This window comes from Ictidomys tridecemlineatus, chromosome 4 (genome assembly GCF_052094955.1).
Source record: "Ictidomys tridecemlineatus isolate mIctTri1 chromosome 4, mIctTri1.hap1, whole genome shotgun sequence".
Classification (NCBI taxonomy): Eukaryota; Metazoa; Chordata; class Mammalia; order Rodentia; family Sciuridae; genus Ictidomys; species Ictidomys tridecemlineatus.
In genome coordinates, this window is record NC_135480.1 from 168,276,726 (window position 1) to 168,296,212 (window position 19,487).

The 19,487-nt window shown below is 35.2% G+C and overlaps 1 protein-coding gene across 6 annotated transcripts in view; it reads right to left on the reverse strand.

Moving 5' to 3' along the window:
- Positions 1-693: 693 nt before the first annotated feature.
- Positions 694-19,487, reverse strand: part of Lingo2 (leucine rich repeat and Ig domain containing 2) — a 1,122,715-nt gene continuing 1,103,921 nt past the window's right edge. For all 6 annotated transcript variants that reach the window (XM_078047735.1, XM_078047736.1, XM_078047731.1 and 3 more), the window contains one exon: positions 694-3,313. In XM_078047735.1, coding sequence (XP_077903861.1) covers positions 1,458-3,278 — 1,821 coding nt within the window. In that variant the 5' untranslated portion in view covers positions 3,279-3,313 and the 3' untranslated portion in view covers positions 694-1,457. The remainder of the gene's footprint in view (positions 3,314-19,487) is intronic.

Below are 19,487 nucleotides of genomic sequence, written 5' to 3' on the forward strand. Positions count from 1 at the left end.
AGTAACAATCATTAATACCAACTGAACTGGCAAATATCCTTAGATCAGGAAATAAAAGAATCAGCACAGTTTCACATATATAATCTTAGTTTTTCCTTAGTGGAGAAAAAAAATGTTTTCCAATCCACCTTGTATTTTCTCACCTCTAATAATAAACAGATCCCTCTTGTCTACACAAGATAATTTTTTGAAAATCTACTTGCTAGGGAAGCAGGGTAAAACTCTGAAGTTGTCAAGGTAATGTGATGTGTATGGTATTTGAATAGAGAACATCATAGTGGCAGTGGCTGGATGTTCCCTTTAAAGTAGCAGTCCAGCCTTCACGCAGCAATCACATTTTAAGCAGATCCTTAGTTGCATGACTATCATGTTATGCATGGATCACCCTGGTTTATGTTGGCATTGGAGAAGACCTCCTTACTCAGAGAGCTTTTGAACAACAGAACTATTGATCTCACCTACTGGTAAATATTACCCAATGATTTTATAGAATCTTTACTTCCCCTTTCATTTTTCTATTCATTAGCAGTGACTGGTGAAAGTAAAATCAAGGGGTGGTTAAATGGATTATTTTCATTAATAACACCTACCTTGCATTTTACAGGTACATCTGGTGGCACACCACCTTGTGGAGAAACCAAGGGCATTGTTACAGTAAACTGGTCCAGTGTGATATTACAAGTATAAAAAATATTCCATTCTGTATCAAAACTAGGCACATGCCTTTATTTATAGTAACAGAAGTTAACAGAGTTGAGCAGTTTTGCCTTGGGTCCTGTTTGTTGGCATCCTACATCAGACAAACACATCTCTCAACATATCTCCGCCATAACTCCAGGGATCTAGTCTCAGGCTTATCTGTAGGTAGAGGAAGGTGAAATCACACTTGGATCTATAGTGGTGAGTAACTAAAAGCACAACCTCTCATTCATATTGCTTTAAAACATATACAGCATATATGTTTAAAAAAAAAGTAAAGAATATATTGATCTCTTTTTGGTGCTGAACCAACAATATGGTATGATGCAAGGCTTTTAACAAATGATAATCATAGATACAAATTTTTCTGTAGATTATGTTTTAGACAAATGTGTCTTTTTAATATGTAAATCCTACACTGTAGGTTGTTCTTATTTTTTCATTTGTTTTTGCAGTGGTAGAAAATGCTGAATAATTGTCCATGAGCATGAGCCAAAGGTTCAGGTTCATTACTGAGATCCCCAGAATGCCAATATTTGCAATGCAAACAATTAGTATCCCACCATGTGAAGGGCTCTGACATATGCCTGCCTGCCTCTAGATGGAGAGGCTCCATAAGAAGTCCTCCTATTTCCGTGGACCCTGCATTGACACAGGGGCAGCTGTACAAAGCTGCCCTCTTAACCTAGTGATTTACTGTGCCAGACTCTTAACTGATTACCAACAATAACAGAGACAGTAGTGTGAGTGGTAGACCCTCAAATCATTTTCATGTTGAACCTCCTGGGTCCAGCCACTTCCCCTTCCACAACAGCACCATTGTTTTTTCGGGGCACATACTCAAGGTCAATGCTGTTTTTGTGCTTGCCTTTCCCTCGGCTCCACACAAAGAGGAGGAGAAAACAAAATAAAACCACTCCCAGGAATGTGAAACAGCCCATGGCTGTGGATACCAGTATTGTTTTAAGGTCCAGGGAAAAAGTATTGGCATTGGTGCCATTGGAAATGGTGTCATTGGAGTCAGTCATGTACATAGGGGTCCTGTTTGCGTAAAGAAAGCGGTCTGAGGCAAACCCTTTCACAGTCAAGGAGGCTGTGAAGGTGTCATTCCCAGCGGCATTGCTAGCAATGCAAACATACAGCCCACTGTCCTGATCCTGGGCAAAGCGGATTTCTAGGGTGCCATCGCCCAGCACAGTAGCTCTTCCATTGGACTTGGTAGTGATAAAACGCCTTCGGGGTGTCACCCAGGAAATCACAGGCTGTGGGTCTCCATCGGCACTGCATTCTAACTGGACCGTCTGCCCTTCATCCACTAGCAGATGCTGCAACTTCTTTTCACGGATTTTGGGTTTTTTGCAGGTAAAGTAAAAAGAAAGGGCAGTGCTGTGGAAATCCTTGAATGACCTCTCACGGATAGTGTCTGGGCCAGCACACATGGGCTGCTGGCCACCAAACTGTAAGGTGGGCTGTCGCTGCAGGATCCAAAGGAGACGGCAGTCACAGGCCAGTGGGTTGTTATTAATGCTCAAGACCTCCAAAGCCCTAGGGGAGGAGAAGACGTTCTCTTCCAAAGTTTCCAGCAGGTTCTGAGATACGTTGAGCACGCGAAGAAAGCGGAGCCCTTGGAAGGAGTGGGGTTCAATGGTGCGGAGCTGGGCCCCTACTATATGAAGCTCTTGGAGGCGGATCAGGTCAGAGAACATGCCTGCTTCAATAGTGCTGATGGGATTGTAGGAGAGGTTAAGGTGTGTCAGGTATACCAGGTGTTTAAAGGCAAGGAAGGGTACAGTGGACAGATTGGTGTTAGTGATGGAAAGGGATGTGAGGTTGAGGCCATAGAGGCTATTGGCAGGCATCATATCCAGTAAAGGCCAATAGTCAATCTCTAGGTGTTTCAGGTGGAATAATCTTTTAAAGGCATACACAGGCATATTGTTGATATTCAGATGCTTCAGATGGAGGCTAATGAGGCTGCGGAGGTGGGAAAGGGCTTCTGTTGGTACTGCTGTTAGGTTGCACTTCTCCAGGGTGAGCTGTTCCAAGCTGAGAAGCCCGCTGAAGGCCCTGTGTGATATATAAACCAAATCATTGTCCCCTACTTCTAGAGACTTTAAGTTATGCAGATCCTGAAACATGTAGTCCAGTAAAATGACGATCTTATTCTCACTAATGTCCAGCTTAGTGAGGTTGGACAGTCCTGTGAATACTCCTAAAGGAACCAACTTCAGGCGATTGCCTTTCAGACGGAGGGAACGCAGGTTAAAGAGATTGTTAAATGCTCCGGGTTCCACATTGGCGATGACGTTGTCGCTCAAGTCTATCTCCTCTAGAAGGGGGTATGATATGAATTCTTCTGGGTTGACGCTTTTCAACCTGTTTTTGCTCAGGTCCAAGATTTTGGTCTCGATGGGAATACCCTCTGGGATGGCAATCAGCCGCCTTCTATGGCAGCTAACAGATTTGTTCTGGGCAGAGCACTCACAGCGAGCAGGGCAGCCAATGGTGGATCCCATGAAGATTAACACCACAGCCAGACCCAGGAATGGCTGCCAGCATGATACGGCCGTGTGAAGCATGACTCCACTTCTTAGTCTACACCTTGGTCACAGGCCTGTATGGATGGGGCAGAAGAGGGAAGAGAAGTTAAGGTATGGCACAGACAGGTGAAGGGCATACATAAGGCAGCAAGTATAATGGAAAGAACTGGAGTTGGAATCAATCAGATGTCTGAGGGCTGCCATTCTTACCTGCATGATCTTGGATAAGATCACTCTATAAACTTCAGTGTTCTTAGCTACAGAATGAGGATAATGGAGGTAGTAATTAATTGTTGTAGTTTCCTGGAGTTATTATGACAAGTTCAGTGTTTGACAACTATGAAGAGACAAATTCAGTGTTTGACACAGGCTATGTGGCCAGACAGTATGCAATTCACACTCAATGACTCTACCTTGAATACAAATGAGAGGTCAGTGACTAAGAGGAAACCAGTTCTGAGTGAATGAGTGCCTATACCTCTAATGTTTAGGATATTTTCTACCATTCAAAATGAAACTAATAGAAGTTCCATTCAACATCAAGCCCCAGCATCCAATATACAAAGAAAGTTAAAGCCAATGCAAGATTTCAAGATTTTTTTTTATTTATTCATATATATTTATATTAAAAATGAACTTTGTCTTTTAAGGTAAACCTTTGCCAGAATTCAGTGAATTCTCATTTATGAAGGCATTCTGTGTTTGCCTGCATTGTCTCTCGGTATAGTTTTTCTGTTTCTTATAAAAAGATGAGATAGAATTGAGTTATCATAATGGATCTGGTAAATGTGCTTCCCTTATGACTTGGGATTAAATATTGAGGAATAAAAGAATTGTAATTTTAAGAGAAAAAACTTTGAATAACAATCTATAAACTATCATTCTTCTATATTCAAACCAAGTGGATCTGTTAAACTGAAATTAAATAGGTGACAACTAAAAATTGGAAATAACTATGTCTTAAATATGTTAGGCAAATACTGACCTTACTGCTCAATTGAATAGCAAAAGGTATGTTGTTGAACTGTACTTGTCAATCTAAGGTCCCCTGGGGAACATTATTCATTCATAAACACCATATTTTATGCAAGATATATAGTTTAAAACAAGATTTTGGACAGAAGAGTATGTGGAAACATCATAATTTATTTCTGAATTGTAAAATAAGAATTAGAGAATAATTCTGTTGTTAAGTATAGCTATATATGTAAACATTATATCTATGGCTATCCAAAAGAAAGTTATACATAAAAAACCAAGTATGATCTGACTTAATGATGAATAACTAGATGACTATAAAAATTCCCCCCAAAATGTATAAAAAAGTTGAAGACTCAGAAAGTGCTGCCCAAATCAGATAGACATAAAAAAAGATAGTTCTGTGGCACAATTGTCATTATGTACAGACCAAATTAATATGTCATGAAAACCTGCTGAAAAACCATTGGAACACATAAGTAAATTCACATTGAAAAATATATATAGTTATTTTCTTGAATATAAAAATAAGCCTTTGGGCTGGGGATATGGCTCAAGCAGTAGTGCGCTCGCATGGCATGTGCAGGTGCTAGGTTTGATCCTCAGCACCACATAAAAATAAAGATGTTGTGTCCACCAAAAACTAAAAAATAAATATCAAAAAAAATTCTCTCTCTCTTAAAAAAAAGGCTTATAGAAAACATTGTAAAATTTGTCACCAGCATTTCTGAAAAATATTAAATTCCTTTGAATAACTTTAAAAACACATAGAACTGACAACTATTAAAACCTACTGAGGAATCAAAGTAAAACTTACTAAATAGAGGGATAAGTTGTATATTTAGATTGAAAGATTTAGTATTATAATAAAACACATTAATAAAGATAGTTTAAACTTGAAAAATCATTTTTAAATTTGAAATTTTTGAACTAATATACATAGATATTTGAAAGACAACTTATTAAGTTTTGATTCCTCAGCTGTCATATTAGTTTTGTGTTTCTTGTCAAGTTTAATCTGGTTTGTCTACAATAGAAAGAAAATGAAAGTGTGTAATAGTAAAAGTTGCTACATAAATTACACCCATACAAAAAACACTACCATAGATTTATGTTTGAAAGTATAGACACATGAGAATAATCAGAAACATCAAATAAAAATAATAAAGACTCTACCATATATTTAAACATAAGATGTAAAATTATAATAAATTATGATATTGACATAAAACACAAAATCAACAGAGTAAGGAATAATATCTAAATGTATCTGAACAGTCAGTTTATTTTGAAGATGGCATTTTAATTCAGTGAGAAAATATAAGTAATTGGTTAGTTGGAAGAGTTGCATTTTCTTTTCACTATTTCAAGTGAATTCACTTGAAATGATTAAAATAGAAGAAAAAAATGTACAAGAAAATTTGATTATTTTATAAAATTAGAGTTGCAAAGCAAGTATGTATCCAATACACCACAAAGTTTAGTTCTATACTTATTTACGTAAAGATGAAATTATGACATATACTCCCATTTGTGGGTATGAACATATGTATATTAAAATCACGTGTCACAAGATAGGAATACGTTTAGTATTTATAAGAATCAGGTCTTTTTCCAAAGTGACTGTACCTTTTGACAACCCTCACTAGCACTGCATAAGAGTTTCAGGAGCTCTACATACACTTCATCATAAGTACTCTCAGTCTTTCATATTTTAGCCATTCTGATGGGTATGTAGTATTATCACTACATTTTCCTAATAACCTATGAAGCTGAACATCTTTTTATGCTTACTGTTCATTTATGCAGATTATTTGATATATTTTATCTTCAATATTTTGGTCATTTTAAATCAGGTTGTATTTTATTGAGATGTTAAAGTTATATCAAATAAAGAAAGAATATTTAGAATATTAAGTATTGTGAATATTTTCTGCTATCTATAGTTTACCTTTTCATTTTCTTATTGGTATCTCATAAAGAACACAGGTTTTAAAACCTAAGTACATTTCAAATTTTTTTATATCTTATAATTTCTACTTTTTGTGTTCTCCCAAGATCTTTGCCTATTTCAATGTCTCTATGCATTCTTCTAGAAAGTTTGTAGTTTCATCACTTACATTTAGGCCTATGATCCATTCTGTATTGATTCTTGTGTTGAGTTGGAGGTGAGATGGAGCCTTTCCCCTACAGTATTCAGTTTTTGGAGTGTTATTTCTTAGGACTTTCTTTTCCCTATTGAGTTACCCTGGGGAATTTTTTAAAAAATCATTTGACCATATATGCATGTGTCTATACTGAATTCTATTATCCATTGATTTATGTCTATACTTTCACCAAAACCACAGGTCTTGGTTACTATTGCTACGTATGTTAGCTTTGTCTTGAAATCAGCTACTCTTGGTCCTCCAAAAAATTATCTTCAAAGAATCTTTCGGTTCTTTGAGGTCATTTAAATTTCCATATGAATTTTGGTATCATCTCGTTAATTTCTTAAAGAAGTCTTCTGAGATATTGATACTGTGTTGACTTTAGATAAATTTGTGTGAAAATATTGAGTTTCCAGCCCATAAATGTGGTAATCTCTTCATTTACTTAGGTCTTTTTAGATTTCCTTCAGCAAATGTTTTGTCTTTCACAAAGACAGTGTTTCTTTTCCAATTTTTATACTTTTCTTGTGTCTTTTTGCATTTGATAGTACCTCCAACACAATGTTGAATACGGATGCTGAGAACTATTTTCCTTACTTCATTCATAAACTTGGAGGAAAATCATTTTTTCCACCATGAAATTTAACAGTAGATTTTTCATAAATGTTCTTCATTAGGTCGAGGCAGTTCTTTTCTCAGTTAACTAAGAATTTATAACAAAGATAAATATTAAATTTGAAGGTGCTATTGTGTATCTATGAAGATGATCTGCTTTTTTCTCCATTATTCATTTTAGGCAGTAAATAATACTGATTATTAACATCAAACCAAACTTGCACTCTTGGGATACACATTACTTTGCCATTTTTAAATACATTGTACTTTTATGTTTTGTTGGATTTCTTTTGTTAATATTTGGTTAATTTTTGTAGTTCAGGAGAATTTTTTCCTCTAGTTTTTATTTTCTTTGTCATGTGTTTGGGTACGTTTAATATCAGAATAATATATGTCTAATAAAACCAGTTGAAAAGTATTTCTCAGTGTTTGTGTAAGATTGTTATTTCTTTCTGAAATATTTAAACAAAAAATATCAGTGAAACCAAGAGTTTAGAATTTTCTTTTTAGGCATTCTTTGGACTACAAATTAATTTTCTTAGTAGATGCTGGAATACTTAGATTTTCTCTTTCATTTTTGTGTCAGTTTTGATAGTTTGTTTTTAAAGACATTTTCCTATTTCATCTAAGCTATCAAATTTAATTGAAGTTGTCATAAAGTTGTTAGTTTTCTAATGTTCATAAGATCTGAAAATTGTCTCTTTCAGTTCTGACACTGGTAGGTTGTACTTTTCTTTGTTCTTGATAAATCTAGCTAGAATTTTTCAAGGAACTTTTGCTTATATTGATTTTCTCTGTTGTGTGTCCTTGCTATTTTATTAATTTATCTTCTTATCCTTATTATTTTTGACCTTTGGGTTTAGTTTGCTCTTTTATTTATTTAATTTTTGGCTTCCTAAGATGGAAACTTAAGACAAATTATTTTGGACATTCTTATTCTCTAACATAAGTTTTTGAAACTATAAATACTCGCCCTCGTATGTTTTACTATAGTTGCAGTTCATAAATTTTAATTCTTTAAAAAACTGATCAAATTGTTTTCTAATTTATTTTATGCTTCCTTCTATTACCCATGAATACTCTAGGATTTAGTTGGTTTATTTACAAATATTCTGATCTTTTCTAGATGTCTTATTTCAATTTTCTAATTTAATTCTGTTTTTATGAGAGAAAATACTATGTAGATGTTTAATCTTTTGAAATCTATCATTTAACTAGATCAGAATATGATCAATCTTGGTGACTGTTCACTTGAAATGAATGTCATTTATGTTTTGATGTGCATTGTTCTCTAAAAGTCATTATGGTTAATGTTGATTATGTTTAGATCTTCTAAATCCTATACTTTTTGAAAGTTGCTCTAATAATACAGAAAGAGATGTGTTAAAATCCTTAACTACGAAGGTTATAAAGCCCTGAACACCATCCTGTGGTATTTTTTGGGTGTGTTGAAACCTTTAGGGGGTGGGACCTAATGGAACAAAGTTAGATCATTGCTGGACCTTTCCTTGAAGGAGGTATTAGGGACTTGGTTTCTTCCCTCTTTTTTGCATCCTAGCTGTCATTAGGTGAGCAGACCTCCTATGCTACTCACTCCTGCCGTGATGCAGTGTGCTGCTTCATGCTCCAAACAGGAGCAAGTGATCATGTCTAGAATCTGAGTCAAACTCTTTACTCCTTGTAAGTTATCTCAGCTGTTTTGTCATAGTGACAGAAAGTCGACTAACACAATATAAACTGGCCTCAGAAAGACATAGAAGCCTTATAATAGTATGTTTCCATTTATATCTCCCCATCTTTGGTGAGGAGAAGCATAATGAGCTCTAGGCATTGTGGCAAGGGTGTGTGAAGGCAAGGAATACCCTGTGATAGTGAACTTAAAATAGTTCAGAATGGCTGGAATACTAAGGAGAGAAGAGGCTTTACTTACAGGAGTAAGTAAAGGAGTGAATTTATATGGTGCTTATAAACTGTGATAAGCTATTTGTACTTTATCCTGAGGGTAATAGCAAGCCATTTACATGTTTTGTGCAAAAGAATAATATGATCAGATTTGCATTTTGGAAAGCAGAAAAGAGACTTGTAGTGGGGAAAGACCTGAATCTGGAAACTCAACGACTCTTGTATTCATCCAAGATAAAAATAGTAGTGACTACAATAAGGGCTGTGGGAGTCAACATGGGTTACAGGAGCAGATTTGAGACATATTCTGATGCAGAGCAGGAATGCTCCACTAATGGAATGTCTTCAGAGTATGTGGGAGAAGAAGAGGTAAAGATGATTTCCAGTCTCTTAACAACTGAGGAGGACTTGGGTAAGATGAGGAACTTAAAGCAGTAACATGTGGAGGAATTCTTGTTTGTTTCCCTGAATAGTATACATTCCTGGACCAAGAGGTCTGGGTCCTTGGGTAAATTAATGATTTTTCACTTCTTAAAAATATTCTTCAAATATATTCTAGTATTTCTTAGTAGGGCAGGGAAATGTATTTTCTTTTATAATTATGTGGCTATTAATATTTGTAAGATAAAGCTTCCATTATATTATTTGCACTTTCCAGTTTATTTTGCATTAAGAGTGATGTGAGTGAGTCATTTTTTTCATAAATTCCACTGGAGAATACTGTTGTCATCCGCAGAGTTTGCTCAATGTACACATCAACAGTTAGAGAAGGGGATAATTGGCATGTTTTTTATGATTTTTTTTTCTGTAATAGTTTAGGGAAAGGGCTTTTTGAATACTTTTCTATGGGTATCTACCAAGAAATATAGCAGAAAGGAATTCAATTGGGGGGGGGTTACATCTAATTTTTTTTTTAAAAAAATAGTTATTTTGGCTCTGGTCAAAATGAAGGATTGTCAAAAGGATAAGTACTCAGCAAGCAGGCAAAGTTGCTTCAGATCTGGATTCTCTTATCGGTTCCACTGGCAGAAGTAGACAATTTGGAGCCTTTTCTCGAGCATTTTCTTTGATGTAGCTTGGAAAACTGTGGAGGAAGGTTCTGCTTTATCATTCCAACCATAAGTGTTTCTCAGGTTTAGTCTAGAAGGGCAGACTGCTGACTCCATTTAGCTCTGCTGTCATCAGAAATCTTACAGTCAAAGTTTGCTCATAATGTCCAACTGTGACAAATGTTTGACAAGATGAACTTTGTTTCATTAAGAATAAAGCAGGAAACTAAAATCTATAGGGAGCTTACAAGGGCTTTTCTACTAATTCCAATCAAAGAGACTCTCTAGCACAGTGATTAGTTCCCTTTGAAGCTTAGTGTGTGAAGCTGGATATTTTCATACTCACATTTCTCATATGCTGGGTACTTATTTCCCACCTCTTCTATTAACTAAAAAAACACAAATAAAAACATCAGGGAGTGTACTTTCAAAACAGCAAAAATTTGGGCTTATTTACCCCTGGCTCAAATTCTGATTGTGACATATGTTAGCTATGAAACATGGATAATAATAGCTATGATTCTTATCTTTCCTTGGTTAATTCATGATAATAAAACATAATAAATGTGAGCACTAAAGATGATATATATAAAGTGATTAGCACTTTCATAACTGTCATTATCATCATTTATTTTTATGGTAGAATGTTTTGGTTTGTTGAAGCAGATTCTATCAAGATGAAAACCAAGCCACAGAAGGAGATGGATTTCTTCTGAGGACAGGAGAACACTGTAGAAAGAGGTCCTCAAATGGATGATACAATGTTCAGGAAAAGTGGACAGATCAGTAGAATGAAGAAAGAGAAATGGAGAATTTCAAACATCATCATCTTTTCAAACAGAAGAACAGGGTGACAGTTCTTCATTGTTTAAAAAGAAAATTTAGAAGGGATACAGCTGCTTTGATAGATGATATAGTAATGATAAATTGCTGAGCCTGGGAATTTTATGATTAATTTAGTTCCCTGGCAATTGAACAAGGGCACAAAACAATAAATGCAATAAATGGATAGTGCAGAAATCCCTGTAAACCTTCACATTGGCTCATGATAGGATTTTTTTCCCCAATAAAACTATTTTCCAAATGGAGAGGGATATGTGACAAGAAGAGCCAGGTGGAGAAAAAAAGCAAGCAAAGGATTTAATGAATAAAGCCATCTGAAACACATTTGAGGTCATAAAACTGAGATTTAAAGTTTCCAGGTATCTAAAACTGTAAATCAGAAAGACTGGTCTGTGTCAAAAATCAGATACGAAAGAGCTGTCCTATAAAACATTTGAAAACTAACAGAAATAAATTTCAGTGTGAGCAAGTCTTGAAACTCACCAGGGGTTGCCCAAGTTCTTTGAAGGACATAAGTGAACTTGAGCTTGAAGCCGGAAGTCCCAACCCTGGCAGGAACCAATGGATTTGCACTCTTTCTACAGAAAAGAAAGAAATGTATCCTTCTCCATGATCTCCAATTATCCTCCAAAGTATTGTATTTTTACCTTTCTCACAACTCATTCTTGGTAAGGAAGAAAGTTTCAATATTAAGGGTCAACTTGCAGAAATTTGGAGGGGAAATGGTAACAGCTACTATGAAAAACAAACTTGGAGAACAACTGACGTGTTTTATATTGTAAGATAATTTTTAAACCCAAACTAATCTGTGTCAATGATAAAATTACTCAGTGGTTTAGGCAGAAGAAAAAGCAGTTATGTTGTAAATATTTCTCAATTAACTATATTTGGATTACCAATTCTGCTAAGAATTGAAGATAGCATTTTTAACTCCAGTTACTTGGCTAGAAAATATTAGATGATTGCAATTATCATTTGGTTTGAAGTCCATATATATAATGTAAGATTCTATCTGTATGGAAATGAGTGTTAATATAATTTAATGCAATGAAGTCTATATAAGTTGATATAAAGTGGGCATACAAATAGTAAATTGAACATGAAATCAGATAACATCTTTATTTTTTCCCTCTGTTGTCATTTTATAATTCGTTTAGGATAGGTAAAGAGATTAAGAAAGTTTTTATTTAACTGGAACTGTCATTGGTAACAGTGTCCTCTGAGGCTGGTAGTTTTTAAAGTTGACATTTTTCATGTGGCAATTTCTGGGGCTTTTCAGGATCCACAATCAAGGGATATCTCATGCACAGCTCCCTCTGATTTGGATGAGTGAATCTCTGTCTGGCTTGTTGAAATAGTCATTCCACAGTCCATGGGAACACTGAATATGCTGAGACCATATTACCCTCCTATGTGGCCTTATTGTAAAGGATATAATACTGATTCTGGCTCTGTCATGCATGTTGCCTTCAAGGACATGGGAAAAACTCATTTGCCCAGAGAGAAGCTGGAACTGATGCCAGAGATGGGAATTTCTGACCTGATATTAACAGAAATGAAACTAAGTTGGCCAGGAGTATGAACACACAAGGTGAAACTTTAATTAGGGCACACGCCTTTTGTTGGGTTGCTGGGATAGGCTAGGGTCCAATTTTGCCATCCGATTCTGTAAAAGTACTTTTGCTTGAGAGGAGAATTTCCATTTGTTCCGTAGCAGGATGTTTATTAGACCTGTTGGGGTAATTTGGTTCCCATGAGATGATTGTTTCTGCTTGGGGTTGGGGCAATCTCATCATGGGGATGATCTGCCCACAAGGCTCTGTTGCTTGTGGAAGGTGTAGGGCAAAGGTCAAAGATGTGTAGATGATATTCTGGGGGGGGGGGGTGTCCAGGGCAGGTTGTTGTGAAGCAGGCAGTTGAATGTGACTCTAAATCTTGAAGGACCTGACTTATTCTCATTTTGACATCTTCAGCCTTTAAGGGGATGGATTATCAGCATTAGGTAAACACTCCTCTATGTGCAGAGTTGTGGAAGATTGTGACCCAAAGTTTCAGGCAAAGAGGACAAATACAAAATGAAGCTAGAGATGGCGTCCCCTTATCTTTCTTTAAGTTACTCATCAGGCATCAGCAGGCCCAGGTGAAGAGTTGATGCTTTTAGCAAAGGCAGCCTCTCTTAAGTCCCGACTACAATTGGTGGCTCAAGCTCCTCAGTTTTTGTGGTACTTTTAATGGATCATGAGTTACTTGGGAATGCATATGCCCTTTGTCCCCATAGTGGTCCCAACTGCCTCAAAAATGCAAAACAATCCTCATGCGGCAGCAACTTCCTTATTCTCTTTTGTGACAGAGTAATCTACTTAATATTTGTTTTCAAAATTTGCCAGAAAAGGGTTAGGCTGAAAGCATGCTGCACGTTTAGCCATAGCAGAAGACGACTGAAGATTCCATATAATCCTGTGAAAGCTCTTATCTCCTGATTTCAGGAGGAGGCGAAAGCACCCTTATTCCTTGGTGTGTCATTTGCCTAAGGTTAAAGTCTTAGTATTGGAGCCAAAATTTCCAACCAGAATTTTTAGAGCCCTTTTGTTCTACTCTTTCTCATTGATTATTTCTGTATATAGTTCATTCCAATTAATAGAACTAATTTAAAAAAAACAGATTTTTTTTTTTTTTACAGTAACACTTTTAAAACTAGAGAAAACATACCATTTCCTCATTTATCTCTGGGCTGTGCTTTTGTATCTTTTTCTATGGTTCTGAATCAATTTTCTACCGAACTGGGATTTCAAAACATGAGTTCATCGTGTATTCAAGTGACTGGTGAACAATTAGCAAAGCTTGTCCAAAGTCATTAATTAATAGCTTCTGTTTAATCTTTGTTGCGACTAGAGTACCCTGTGTTCTGGTGTTTATTTTTATCTCTTTGAAATGTAAATTATTTGCTCTTCTCTTACAGTTTCTTTCTGAATCTCCTTTTGGCCTACATAGAATTACTTGGGACATGTAGGGTATGCCTACTTTTCTGGAAACTTTTAAAGATAAAAGTGGTTTTTGTCTAGCTTTGAGGGTTTTCTCTTTGAAATTAATGCTACTAGTTAAAGAGTAGTTGGCTTAAGATTCCTGATGGCCTCACAGATGTGTTGTGAAATGTTCCCAACCTATAAGGCAATATTAGGTAATGGCTAAGAGTGTAAATATGCAACAGAACTAAACCCTCTCTTATTCTCAGTGTTCTTACTTCAAACATAGGAACAATAGTAACTATCTTAGCTGGATATTGTGAGAATCAAAAGTGAGAGTGGAGCCCAAGTCAGATTTTCATCCTGTATTATTATTTAGAGAAAGGGAAAAGGTGTCAAACACAGATCCCTCACTTGAGAGAGTACTAAAAACCTTTTTTTTTAAATGTAAATAGTTGCCTACAGAATAGATAATCTGGAGTTACTGGATTAATATATTAAGGTAGATATTTACATCTATTTAGTATTTCATATTGGGGATCCAAAAATTAACTCAGAGCACAAATTTCTGTGAAGAAATTACTTAAATCCCTTTAAATATGTTTAGAGCTATGAAATATGTGCCTCACTTTAACTGGAGTGAAAAAAAAATAAAAGATTGTCTGGCTACCTTTCTGTGATAATTACTCAGCCTTCAAGATCCACCCAGGCCAATCTGTATGAAGTGTGTGACCACAGAGGTTAATAACCTCCTTCATAAGGTTATTAAATTTTACTAGAGAAAATAAGATCAAATAGAGAAGAATTCTGTTAAGTAGTTTCCTTTCAGAGTCTTGAATTTTATATATTGTTCCATGAAAAACTGGACTCTTTGAAGTGTGGATATTCATGAACAAAGGAGAGTCTCTCTGGAGATTACCTGATTTTAATTAGTTGGTGCTGAAGGCACCAAGATATTTTAGCTTTTTTCTTGTTCAAAGCTGTTCAGATAAGATAGGTGTCTTAAATCCCTCCTGGAACACTCTGAAAATGAAACAAATATAAATTTCTACCAGCTTTGGAAACAGATAAATCCCGAAATCTCAGTAGTGTACACTGCAGAAGTTTATTAGTTGTACTCCACAAAGACATGGAGGGACTTGGACTCTATTTTACAATTCTACCCTTTTCTAAGTTTTTGAAGTCCTTTTCATTTGACATGGAGAAAGTCATAAAGTATCACAAATAAGAGGTTTTCATGAACCAGATATGACACTTGCACCCATAATTTCTATTTGTACTTCACTAGCCAGAACTCAGGCCTATGGCTATTCCTAATAGCAAGGGAGACTGGGAAATGTAGTTTATCTACATGGCTATGAGTAAGAGGTAATAAGTTTGGAAAGTATGTTGCCTTTCTATGGCAAAATAAATATAAAATTATATTAAGTATTAATCTAGTATGTATGTATTTTCGCTTATATTTTGTTTAAAAATTGTTCTAGAAAGGACTTAGTCATCTGGAAAATTTCCTATATTTTATCTAAAAGACCATATTTTATCTCAACTGTGGTGTCTGCAAACTGCAAATATAGAGTGAGTCAGTGGGAAAGCAAAGGCTCAGGCCATAACTGATCCAAAGAGAGCTGCACATTTGCCTCAGTCTATCTGACTTGGCCTTCATTGATGTAATAATCTTTGTCAGATAGAATACTGTGTCCAAATTCCCACTTATATACATATTAATTCATATCAAATATTATTTTTAAAGCTGTTTTCTGGATAAGAATGAAGGCCAAATGCATTCTATTTTTAAAAACTGCATAGCAATCAAGCTCAGGAATACTTTAAAATTCTTTACATTTTAAGACTCAGATTTTTGCCTCTAACATTGGCAGATATTTGAGAACTCTCCCTTGTTTTAGCAACTGATGGTTGTCAACTAATTGCTTATATTCCCTCCATAGGACTGAAAAATATATCAGAGAAGTAAGTATATTTAGTTGAAATCTATAAACACATACTGGGTGCCTTCTGTGTGCAAGGCAAGCAGCACACATAGAGCTGAGTAAAGGCAATTCATTTTCTCCAACTATAGTCTAGTAAGGAAACACTGACTGGTAGCACATTAATGATATGAATTTGATTTCCATATTTGAATCAATGTATAATTTTAAACAGCAAATATGCACTTTATTAGATTATTTAATATACTAAAATATTACAAAACTAATGTACAATTGTAGAAAAATACATTGCTATGATTCTTTTAATTATCTTATTTAGGAATTAAAATGATGGCTATGGGAGATATTTAATAACTTGTAAAAATGTGTATATAAAAATGCTAAGTGAAAAAAATTATAACCCTAGAATTAATATAAATAAGGGGGAAATATTCTTAATCAAACAAAGACTGGCAGGTAATACACCAAAATGGTAAGTACTAAGATTATTACAGAAGAAATATTTATCAGTTAAGAAATGCTTTCAATGTGCATAATATTACCAAGTCTTGAAAACTCTAATATTAGGAACATAAAACTATAATTAAAGTTTCAAAATTTAATCACAGAATCTTTTCTTCTGAATGATTAACCGGTAATATAGATATGTTACTTCATTGGCCACATTATAAAGTTAAACAGCAAATCTTTAGGTTACTATTTCTGTTTTCTCTGTTAATGAGTTATCATCCACTACCTTCTGATTTCCCACCATATATGATGTCCAAGTAGACATTGAATAGAAGTTCTTAATAGTGGTGTCTCCAAACTGCAAATATAGCATGAGTCAGTGGGAAAGAAAAGGCTCAGGCCATAACTGATCCAAAGAGAGCTGCACATTTGCCTCAGTCTATCTGATGTGTGCAGAAGCCCTTTTCATACATAAATCTGATTTTCTCTGCTCATTTGTGCCTCAAAGGAATAAAAATGAAGGGCAGTGATCTTAAGCTAAACTCAGTGCCCTACACAAAATGCATGGTAAGTGCCTATTGAAGTAATAAAAATAGAACACAATGTTTCCAAATACCAGTTCTTTCTTACTAATACATGGCTTTGTCAAATCTGTTTTTCACTTGCAATATTATTTACTTTAACATTATTTTTAAAATGAACACATTTTGAAAACTTACACTAAAACTAAAAATGTATAATTCAAATGGAAAATAATAATTAGGAAGTAAGTAAAAAAATTATACATATACATATACACACACACAGACCCACAATAGGAACAAAATAATGTTATAGTCTAGCTAAAACTTCTTATCTTTCAAGAGACTTGCTCTCTATTTGGAAGAATATTCAGGGTCAGAAAGGTGTTAAAATTAAATCCTTCTCATTATAATCAGAAGATCAATTGTAAACATAAAAGGGAATAGCTCTGTCCTCACAAAATCAGAGTTACTGAAAACTTTGTTTTCTAATACCAAAGCACTATCCAGGAATGCATCTCATACTTTAGGTTACACAGACATTGTTTTATTCACTTATGATGCTTCATTTACTCAACTTCTTTGGGTCAAATATTTAACATATGCAGGAATGTGAATTTACACCCAAGCCTTCTGCCCTGAGCATTCTACAACTCCTATCTTCTCCCAACACTGTTTTTCTTTTATATTTGTTCTAATTAGTTATACATGACAGTAGAATGCATTTTGACACATCATACATAAATGGAGTATAACTTCTCATTCTTCTGGTTGTACATGATGTAGAATCACACCAGTTGTGTAGGCATGTATGCACATAGGGTAATAATGAATGAATAAAGAAAATGTGGAATATATACACAATGGAATATCATTCAGCCTTAAAGAAGAATGAAATTATGGCATTTGCAGGTAAATGGATGGATCTGGAAAATATCATGCTAAGTGAAATAAGCCAATTCCCAAAATCCAAAGGCCAAATGTTTTCTCTGATATGTGGATGCTAATTCACTGTAAGAGGGGAGGCTATGGAAAAATAGAGGTACTTTGGATTAGGTAGAGGGGAGTGAAAAGAGGGGAGCGGGTATGGGGATAGGAAGGACAATAGAATTAATCATACATTATTAATCTATGTACATATATGACTACACCAATACTTTTTTTTCATGTAGTCTTGGCATGTCTTTTCATTTTCATGTTCTTTCAAATCAATCGCTATAGATAGATGAAAGAAGAAAATGTGTTGATACTCTAAGTGATTGAGGTAATAAATCATATTTTCAATGATTTCATGGTTTCTTTTAGTTGAAAATATATAAATAAGACCAAGAGATTCTATTTATATACGTATAGGGGAGGGAAGTTCAAATATAAGTATTTTTAGTATTTTTCAGTTTGTTTATATTTTGATAAACATTTCTGGAATCCCAGGGAATCACATTATCATAAATGTTATATTTACCTTCATATAGTATACTTGCTCATCATCCATATCTGGATAAATTGTCTTGAAAGAAAACCATTACATGGCTCAGCCAACAGATTCTCATGATTAAAAATGAAGGTGAAAAACAGAGGAAGTATGAAAGAACTCAGAGCCTATAAGACAGCATACATCAAGAAATGAATCCTGGCGATTTAACATGGAGTCACAGAAACCAATGTCACCTGAAGCTTTCACCCAGCCACTTTAGGGGTATAATCCATAGATCATGTTTGTGTGAAAACTTCACTTGAATTTAAAGCCACGTGAAGTTTTAGTTTGGCTTTCAGATAAGTAAACTGATTTTTAAACCAGGCCTCTTAACTCCTCACAGTTTATGCCTAGAAGAAAAGGCAATATAAACTAATAATTCCTGGATCAAATTAATATCATATTTTTCCTTTAAAAATTTTTTAAACTTTTTTGGCACAAATCATTTGTAGGCCTTATTACATATTTTCCACTGCTTCAAAATGATTATAATAGTGACAACATTTATGTGTTATAGTGAATATGAGGTGTTCCCCCACAAAACTTTCAATACAGAAATATTCAGAGATAAAATTATTAGATTGTGAGAGCTATAATCTTATCTTTTCATCCTAGTTTGAATGGACGAACTGGGTAGTAACTGTAGTCAGATGGAGTGTGGCTAGAGGTGGTGTGTCACGTGGGGCATACCCTAGAAGAGCACATCTTCCTTGTGCCCCCACCCTGGCTTCTGTACCCCACCACGAGCTGAGCAGCTTTCCTTCACGGGGCCCTTCCCCAATGATGTTCTGCCTCAGGTTGGTCCCAGAGCAAAGGAGCTGGCCATCTATGGACTGAGACCTTTGAAACCTTGAGCCCCCCCCAAATAAACTTTTCCTCCTCTAAATTGTTCTCCTCAAGTGTTTTGGTCCCAGGGACACAAAAATTGTCTAAAACAACCTAGTTATATTCCTTTTCAGTCCTCAAAACAACCTCCCCTGAGATAGCAAGTGTTCTTGTTACTATTTTATAGATGGGAAAACCAAGTTTTCTGGGTTAAATTTATTTGTTCAAGGTCATACTGTAAAGAAGTGAAAGAAGAGCCAGGTGTGGTGGCACACACTTGTAATCCCAAGGATTAGGGAAGCTGAGGCAGGAGGATCGCGAGTTCAAAGCCAGTCTTAGCAAAAGCAAGGCACTAAGCAATTTGGTGAGACCCTGTCTCTAAATAAAATACAAAATAGATCTGGGGATGTGGCTCAGTTGTCAACTGCCCCCGAGTTCAAATCCCCAGTACCAAAAAAAAAAAAAAAAAAAAAAAAGAATTAAAACTCAGAGTTTTTTGGCTCTCAAGTCATAGTAAAAACAACCCTGGGTT